The sequence below is a fragment of the Penaeus vannamei genome, chromosome 28 (genome assembly GCF_042767895.1).
Source record: "Penaeus vannamei isolate JL-2024 chromosome 28, ASM4276789v1, whole genome shotgun sequence".
NCBI lineage: Eukaryota > Metazoa > Arthropoda > Malacostraca > Decapoda > Penaeidae > Penaeus > Penaeus vannamei.
In genome coordinates, this window is record NC_091576.1 from 30,631,601 (window position 1) to 30,641,600 (window position 10,000).

A 10,000-nucleotide genomic window follows, 5' to 3' on the forward strand; every position below is an offset into this window, starting at 1 on the left:
CATAAGAGTAAAATATTTGAGAAATGTAGAATATAAGCGATTTTTACTTTTTTTTATTATTATTATTATTATTGAGCTCCTCGGTTGTATATAGTTCCTTTTATTCCTGTGAAAGCACGTCGTTTTTTATATATATTTGTCTACAACAGTATTAACCTTACCTTTTGATTTTTACTCTCAAATACTGTCGTTATTATTTTTATTATGTTTTTATCATTATCATCATCATTATCATTAATCATCATCATTATTATTACTATTATCATGGACATTATTATTAAAATTGTTATTATTATTATTTTGTACGTCCTTAAGAAAAAAAATTCTCATAATTTCAACCTGTAAAATATGTATCGGTTATTTTTCATATGAATATTTCTTTTACTACAGATAAGATATCACGGTGTATTAATTCATTCCATTTACTTTATTCTTTGAATATCTTACTCTGTGTATCAACATTCCTACACAACTTTATTTCCCTATGATACTAACATCTTATTTATTACTGTATATTTTTTTTTCTTTTCATTCATCTTTTTTTTTTTTTTTTAATTCAACCAACATGGCCAAGTTCCAAAAGATCATGAAGGTTTTTTGTTGTGATAATGTAAGGCATTAGACTAGCATCGAAAGAACCAGTGGAATGCCAGCCCAAAGTGTGTCATATGCCACCTTCTCTTTGGCATTTTGTTTGTGGCAAAGCTGTGTCAAGACAAATAGTAATACTCTGATATTCTCTAAAAGACAACTGCAATGTTTAGAAAAGATGCTGTTTATATATACATAAATGTTTATTTATATATATATTTATATATATATATATATATATATATATATATATATATATATATATATATATATAAATATGTACACGTATGTATTTGCGCAGGCCATGTATGTACTGTATATAGTTTGTATATAAATGTTTGTATATAAGCATATGCACCATGATGACTGTATATGCCATATATATGACTAACATTTATCCATTCACTATACAGTGTTGAAACAGGCAGCCTTCTTAACAATCCAAATAATGTTATGAAAAAGTATTCCACTCAAAAATTAAATCCACAACGTATTCAGTCAATGAAATTATTTCGAGTAAATATTAAAAGCAAAATATTCCAGTAACAGGGTGGTCCGCGTGTTTTTTTTTTTTTTTTTTTCAGAATGTTTAGGTCTCATTTTCGTTATTTTACGATTGTGTTTAGAGTAATAAAAATGTCAAAAAGGTATATATACAATATTCTTTTCTAAAGCGGAACTTGAATACCCTATGTAAGAATGTTTTTTTGTTATTTTTTTCTGTTTTTTGGAAGTGAAATTTTTGAAAATGCTCACACTTGAAGTGCTTTTCCGATCGCGAACAAAAATCGTTTCTCGTTGTCTTTCTTTGTCACTTCTACTTAAATGGGTTTTTACTAATAGAAACCATATTCAAAAACTGATAAAAAGCTTGATATCCAAAATAAAGCTACAAAAGATGGACATTCAAACATTCATTACTCCATTAAAAAAAATAAAGTGTACGAACAAATGTTTCCTTTTTATAAGTGTAGTTCTAGAAGTGTCCTGGGTTATGCCCTCCCTTTTTACACCATCTAGAAATATACATCAACTAATCAAAGATTTGAAAGCCTTCTATAAACAGGTGCAATGTGAAGTCATTCCCTTAAAAAATCCTAATTTCTGAAAATAGACAAAAGACTGAAATAAACTTCCACCGAGTGTTGCCCAAACCGTAAAACTTCAGTCTGTTCCAAGAAAGTGTTAAATTCACATTTTATAATCTCCGATATGATTCTATTACACGTTATTTATGATAATATCTCGAAAAAAAATACCAGATTCTTTCCGTTGCAGACGGTTATTAATATTATCATAAGCAACACAGAAAACGTAGCACGATCGTATCTAGGAGTAACTATTTTTTTTTTCATATTTTAAATACCTAATGACCGTGTAAGAATCTCATCATATACTATTGATTTCTTTACAGTGCACCTCTAATGTGATCTGATCTTGTCGTCTTCCATAAGCTGTATATGTGAAACTTCTATATTGCTGTCACCATATACTATTAAGGATTTTACATGTACTTAGTGTTTGATCAACAGCCTTAATGTTTAATATCTGACGTACACATATATCATTGTGTTATGATTAGCGATGCTGTAGTATATTCCATTTCAGGACCCATTCCACTTTTACACTTAGTTGTAATATATTGTGTAGAGCTATTTGTTTATGTAGCATTACAGTTTGAAATATATGAATTATATAAAGAAATGATGGATACTGTTATTTGCTGTCTTTTATTGTCCTATTTACATGCACGTTTTGATAATCCTTTAAGAAAATTGTAAGTATAATCCAAGATAGAAATATAATGATATAAAGAAAATGTAATACCACTTGATAATTTTTGGTGGAACTTTTTGTAACTGTAATAGGCAGAAACTGTTTTATGTAAATGTTTTAGTGTGTAAACGAATCATGTTTAAAGCTCTGGTCCAATGTAGAATGTCAACAAACAAAGAGAGAAAGAAAGAGAAAGAGAGGGAGGGAGAAGGAGAGAGAGAGAGAGAGGAAGGGAGGTAGGGAGAAGGAGAGAGAGAGAGAGGAGGAAGGGAGGTAGGGAGAAGGAGAGAAAGAGGTGAGGAACGGAGGTAGGGAGAAGGAGAGAGAGAGAGAGGAGGAAGGGAGGTAGGGAGAAGGAGAGAGAGAGAGGAGGAAGGGAGGTAGGGAGAAGGAGAGAGAGAGATACAGCAACAGAAGTAGTCGAAGGTGACAGTTCTGTTAGGTTAGGCGGAGGGACACGAATAGCAGCACACACACGTATTGGCTTTGGCTGAACAGCTGTTCTCTCTACTTAACAACACAGCAACGTCTAGAAAAGTAGGTTGAACTGAAAATGACACGATAAAATTATGGTAATTATGATGTCAATGATGATGTCGATGATGATGATGATGAAGATAATGATGTTGATGTGGTGATGATAGCAGAGATGCTGATTATAATATGATGAAAAGCTAGAATTTATATCTTGTATAGAAATAGATAGTAGTATAGATAGCAACAGTAAGAGTGAAATTGATACAAATATTTGCATTATCACCTTCCTAAATAAATGATTTTTTCCAGAGAAAAAATTCCAATTTATAGATTTCGCTTAGTCACGTTTGATCAGTGAATCATAATTATTGCCGACTGCACAAAGGATAGAACAAAAACTTTTATTTCATCTGAGAATATCTTTCTGGATTCTACATTTGATGAAAAAAAGAAAATAAAAAGTTATACACCAACTTAGTATTTTGTTTACTAAATATTCAGCATTTTCGACGGATTAACCTGGCAAAAAGTGACGCAGAAATACATGGAAGGTAAAAGTTTTGTAGCACTGAACAAACAATTAATCAATGTATTATCTCAACTAGGAAAAAATGACTATCCCTCAACTAGGAAAAAAAATGACTATCCCTCAACTAGGAAAAAATTACTACCCCTCAACTAGGAAAAAATTACTTCAACGCAATTCACCATGTTAAATTTTAATGTCAAATCACAAACATTAAAACTAGAACATCTGTACACCGTAAAAAGTATATCTCTATACTTTATCCGACCGAATCTTTTAAAGGAATGTTCTCTGTGCCAATCGGTCTTTTCCCGAGGCAATAAATTAGATGTTCAAGAGGCAGACAATCCCTTCTCACGTACCCCCCACCCCCCACCCCACCCCACCCCTCCCCCTCTTTACTCTCGCGTGCAATTGGCGTGGGGGCGTTGACCTAAGTTGACCTCTCCCGCCTCGGTGACGAGAGAAAAACGGGTCCTGAGAGTGCAGTTGGGCCATGGCGCTGTCTCTAAGCGATGTTTTTGTTTTTGTTCTTGTTTTTTTTTGTTTATTTCTTATTGATGTTTGTGTTGATGTGGAGAGCGATGGAATGGGTGTACGGTGAGGCGGACGTGTGAATGAGAATGAATATATGTAAGAGATGTATTTAACCTGTTTCGAATGTGTATCCGTCAGAAATATGTGTGTGTATGTATATGTTTGTGTATATATACTGTATATGCACACACATATACACGTGTGTTAGTGTTCGTTTTGTATGGTTTGGTGCCACTGTCTTGTGTTCGTATTCTTAAGGTGCAAAATGAAAGGCCTTTGAGTTCATTTAAGAGTATATTCCTCGACAGCAAGATTCGGCGCGGCGACAACAATCTCTGAGACAATCTGACATCAAGGCGCGAAAGAGCAATCCCTCTTCCAGGAATCCCTGCCACGAACAGCCAAGGAATCACTCGGGCGGCTTGTTGAGCAAGTGCATCTTGGAGGCCGCTTCGCTGAGGTTGACGGCCTTCTTCAGGGACTTCTTCGGCTCCTGTCGCTTCGGCTTCTTCTCGCCCTCCTCGGCCTCGCCCTTCTGCGGCTGCTCGCGCGCCGCGCCCTCGCCGGCCTTGCTGGCGGCGCTCTCCCTGCCCGACCTGCTGGAGGCGCTGCTCCTCCGCGACCTGCTGCTGGCGCCCCCGTCCCGCCGGGCGCTGTCCTTGCCGCCGGCGGGAGCGGCAGCGGCGGCGCCCTTCTTCTGCTTGTGGGTGCCGACGCTGGGGCGCAGGGACGCGGGCTCGATGGCGCCGCGCGCCGTGGTGGTGACGGTGATGGCGTCCAGCAGGAAGTTGTGGAGGCGCTTGAGCACGGTGGAGGTGGAGGCGCGCGGGCCCAGGGGCGGCAGGGAGCGCTGGTACGCCCTGGCCACGCAGTAGATGTTGACGATGGCGAGGCGCACGCGCGTGAGGTGCGTGTGCGTGTGCGTGGACGTGGTCTGGAGGGCCGCCAGACGCGCCTCCATCTCGCCCAGACGTCGCGACGACGCCCACCCCGACGCCCGCTCACGGTACAGCTGCAGGAGCGCCTCGCCCTCGCGCTCCTTCTCGCCCTGCAACGCACGCCCGCGCAGGGCTCGTCTTAACCCAGGATCTGTTTACTGCTACTTTCGTGCACTTCTCTTGGCATCTACATTACGACCTGGATTTACGACGATATATGCATCTATTCATATCAATACTAACGTTGCACCGGCAGACATTTACATCCTAATACCCCTCACCTGAACGAACACCAGCAGTTGGCGCCGCGACTGCTGAAGGCGGAGCATCGCGTGGTGGACCTTCAGCAGGAGTTGGAAGCGGAGGGTCAGCAGGTCCCGGAAACGCCCGCAAACGCCCTCCACCGTGCTCGCCTCCGTCCCCCACGCCCGCACGCTGTTCTCCACGTAGTCCTGGGGGGGAGGGGAGGGGGTGGGGCGTGGGAGTGGGGGTGTGGGGAAGGCGGAGAGAGAGAGAGGGAGAGGGAGGGAGAGAAAGAAGAGAGAGAGAAAAAAAAGAGAAGAGAGAGACAGAAAGAGAAAAGAGAAGAGAGAGAGAGAGAGAGAGAAAAGAGAAGAGAGAGAGAGAAGGGATGAACGAGAGATGAGTAGAGAGAAACAGAGAAGGGAAAAACGGTGAGAAAGAAGCGGTGAGGAGGAAGTGGTGGTGATGACGAGGAAGAAGTGATGATGGCGATGAGGCGCGAATGGTGGTGTGGGAAGGGCAAGAGAGAGAAGTGGTGTTGGTGGTGGTGATGCAAATAAGGAAGTGTGATGAAAATGATGGCGAGGATGATGGTCATGATAATAACGATTATCATGATTATCATTACGATTATTATCATCATTATCATCATCACTCTTTATCATTATTGTTATCATAATGTAGACATAAACATGGACATCAAAAACAACACATACCAAATCACGTCATACCCTCACCACAACCTTTTGACTTGACCATGTGACCTTTGACCTCGGCCCTCACCTTATACGTGGAGTACGTGGTGACCTTGGCGTTGGTAGCAGCCGTGGCCCTCCGTGTCGCCGTGATGAGCTCCTGAAGGCGATCGACCTCACCCTCCTGGGCGCTGGACTCGAGGTCTTGGCGCTCCTGCAGAAGGAGGCCCTCGCGCCGCCGCTCCTCCTGGGACTGCGGGTCAACCAAGGTCAAGGGGAATTAGAGACAAAACTCAGTTAAAGGGGGAATAAAGGAACAAAGAAGAAAAAAAAGTTAAGAATGGCCTAGTAAGGAGAATTAAAGAGAAAACTCATTTAAAGGTTAAAAAAAGAAAAAAAAAAATGGAACATGTAAAGAAATAGAAAAAAAGAATGGCCTAGGAAGGAGAATTTGAGATAAAACTCTGTTAAAGGTAAAGAGAACTAAAAAAAGAAAAAAAAGTAAAAGGGGCCTAGTAGGAATCATTGAAAAATAGTAAAGAGATTTCAAGAATATAGAGTAGTCAAGGAGAATTAGAGACAAAACAGTTATAGGTAAATAAAACTGCATGCGCGTTTATCATTATAATAATAATGATAAACGAAAATAAGAGGAAAAAAGGAAAAAAAGACAAGAATTGCCTAATAAGAGACTACGGGGGCCAACAAAGGTCAAGGGGAATTAGAGACAAAACTCAGAAAGAAAAAAAGGAACATATCAAATAAAAAAAAATAATAATAATTGCCTAGTAAGGAGAATTAAAGAGAAAACTCAATTAAAGGTAAAAAAGGAAAGAAAAAAAGGAACATGTAAAGAAAAAGGAAAACAATTAAGACTGGCCTAGTAAGGAGAATTAGGGATAAAACTAAGTTAAAGGTAAAGAGAACTAAAAAAAGGAAAATTGGCTTAATAAGAATCAATGTAAAATAGTAAAGAGATTTCAAGAATATAGAGTAGTCAAGGAGAATTAAAAATAAAACTCATCTGAAGGTAAAGAGAACTACACATAGATGAATAAACAAATGAAAATCAGAAAATAAAGGTAAAAAAGGTTAAGAACGACCTAATAAGAGACTACGGAGGTCAACAAAGGTCAACGAGAATCAAAGATAAAATTCAATTAAAGATAAAGAAAACTAAAAAAAAAAAAAAAAAATAGATTAAAAAAATGAAAAATAACAAAACAATAAAATAAATAAACAAATAAAATGAAAAATGGGAAAAAGAGTTAAGAATGGCCTAGTAAGAATCAATGAAGATAGTAAAGAGATTTGAAGAATAAAGAGGAGTCAAGGGAGACTGAAAAACGTTAAGGAAGGCCTATGAAAGTTCGAAAAGGATGAAGAATACTTACGAAAGGTCAAAAAAGATGAAGAGTAACAAGATGTGAAAAAAAACAGAATTGAAAAGAGTAAGAAGGAAATAAAAACAGTTAAACCATTTACAGAATCTTTAAAAAATGTAAGAAAGAAAAAACAACAATAATAATGATAACGAATAAAAAAAAAGAGTTATAACCATTTAAAGAATTTTTTAAAAAGTGCACGAAAGAAAAAATAATAATAACTAATAAAAAAATATATCAAATGAATAAACCCATAAAAAAAACAAGAACAACAACAAAAACTCAACCAAGAATAACAATAAAAAAAACTATTGGAACGAGCCATCCGCTCACCTGGAGGTCGGCCTCATGCTGGAGAATGGAGGTCACGAGATCGCCGTAGCGGAGGTGAGCCCGATGGCGCTGGTCGTGGATGGAGGCGAGGGAGGAGGTGTAGGCGGCCTGGTGGGAAGCCGCCCCCTTGCCGTCGTCCCCCTCGCTGTTGAAGACGCGGGCGAGGCTCTGGACACGCCCGCCGCCCACTTCGCATGTCTGTCTGGGGGTGGGCGGGGAGGGGGTTAACTGGTGGTGGTGGTGGGGGGGGGGAAGATGGGAGGTGGAGAGGGGGGGAGGTAGTTATGGGTGAGAGGGAGGGAGGGAGAGGGAGAGAGAGAGAAAGAGAGAGAGAGAGAGAGGGAGAGAGAGAGAGAGAGAGAGAGAGAGAGAGAGAGAGAAAGAGAGAGAGAGAGAGAGGGAGGGAGGGAGAGAGAGAGAGAGGGAGAGTGGGAGAGAGAGAGAGAGAAGCAGAGAAGGGAAACACGGTGGAAGGAGAGAAAAAGATTGAGAGGTGGAATAAAGAGGTGTGAAGGAGGAACGTATAATGAGGAAAAGGAAAGAAGGCAAGAAGAGAAATGGAAATGATGAAAAAAAAGTGTGGAAAAGAAAAAATAAAGAAGACAAAGATCGATTTTAACAAGAGGAAAAGATACCAAGGTACATATAACCAGGTACTTCCACTTAGCCTATTAACTTCGAAAATGAAGTTGACATTTACCTAAGTCTTCTCACGCCTGTTAATAGTAATGAACTCTCAGCTATCATAAATAAAATACGGGAATTTTAGTTTTACTTCTGGTAAGTATAACAATACCAAGCAAATTATAAAAGTAATTATGTAGCTAGCTATATCTGATATCCCACAGTGCATTCTCACTGGCTAAATGTGGTGACGTCATAAGTTTCGTGCCCTTTTTGACATCAACAATTTATGAGATATGTTATATTAAAAGCTATTTCAGTGTATTTCCTTTGAAAATGATTCAGCAATAACGATACACAAATAACCGAAAAAGACATCAAGAAAGAAAATAATCCAGCGAATAAAGATGATATGGCAACGCTTAGCACGGAAGTTGCCAGTAGGGTTTTCAGCACAGAGTGGGTCTACCTGTGTAAAGATACCTTGACTGATACTTTTGGCATCGTCACAAATAACTAACATGTTACACAATCCCTTTTACTCACAATGTGGGATACACTTGAGTAAATTCTTGTTAAAGTTGACGCATAACTACCCTTATATATCCTCATTTAACATAAAAAAAATACATCAAAGAGAAACATCAAAGAGAAAGGACTAGATGAGATATTCATAGATTATAATACCAGTTTTTACCACAGTTATGAATTATGTAAATAATCATAATGACAATAATAACAGCAGTCAAATTATTTGTAATCATAGTAATGATGATCGTAACAACAATAATGATGAAGATAATAATAATGATAAAGACGCTAATAATAATGATAATAATAATAAAAATGATAATAATGACAATAACAGTAATAATAATGATAATAATGACAATAACAGTAATAAAAATGATAATGATAATGATAATGATAATAATAATAAACAATAATAACGATAATGATAATAATAACGATAATGATAATAATAACAATCATAATAATAATAGATAAGTAAAACAATAAAAGCGACAAATAAAATCCATTGATTAAACGAGCTTTATATAGACTTTCAGATTTCTCATACAGTGTCAACCACCTGTTGTTTTCTTCATATCTTTTATCTTATCTTACTGAGAAGAGTACAAAGCCATGCAAAGGACAGTTGAAATTGACGATTACCAGACTGCTGCTTTAATAATAATGATGATGATGATATTTATAATGATAATAATAATGATACTACTACTACTACTACTAAAAATGATAATAATAATAATAATAATGATAATAATAACATCAATCATCATCATAATGATAACAATAATAACATTTATATCAAAAGAGAGAGAGATAGCGAGAGGAAGTGAGAGAGAGAGAGTGAGAAAGAAAGAAAGAGAGAGAGAGAGAGAGAGAGAGAGAGAGAGAGAGAGAGAGAGAGAGAGAGAGAGAGAGAGAGAGGGAGGGAGGGAGGGAGGATGGGAGGGGGAGGGAGGGAGATAGAGAGAGAGAGATGAGAGAGAGAGAGAGAGAGAGAGAGAGAGAGAGAGAGAGAGAGAGAGAGAGAGAGAGAGAGAGAGAGAGAGAGAGAGAGAGAGAGAGAGAGAGAGAGAGAGAGAGAAACATATCGACATAACCAACACGTAGAAAAAAAATACTGCATGTTATCAACACCATTATCTCAATCAACTTCTATTCTTCTAGTAACCTGTCAAAAACACGAATTGAAATATACACAGATACCGTTTCAACGAAATACATAGCAAAATATAGATCAAATATACAACTGCGGTTTCGAAATTTCTCAGACCACGTGGGCCATGCCACCAGTCAGCATAGCACTTTGATAGTATTTTGACTATATTCTATACAGGCCCATAT

The 10,000-nt window shown here is 38.2% G+C and overlaps 1 protein-coding gene across 1 annotated transcript in view; it reads right to left on the reverse strand.

The window, feature by feature from the left end:
* Positions 1-4,197: 4,197 nt before the first annotated feature.
* LOC113805802 (uncharacterized) overlaps positions 4,198-10,000 on the reverse strand; it is a 9,571-nt gene continuing 3,768 nt past the window's right edge. The window contains exons 2-5 of the mRNA XM_070141998.1: positions 7,502-7,703; positions 5,872-6,036; positions 5,127-5,297; positions 4,198-4,955 (exon numbers count right to left, since the gene is read on the reverse strand). Coding sequence (XP_069998099.1) covers positions 4,317-4,955; positions 5,127-5,297; positions 5,872-6,036; positions 7,502-7,703 — 1,177 coding nt within the window. The 3' untranslated portion in view covers positions 4,198-4,316. The remainder of the gene's footprint in view (positions 4,956-5,126; positions 5,298-5,871; positions 6,037-7,501; positions 7,704-10,000) is intronic.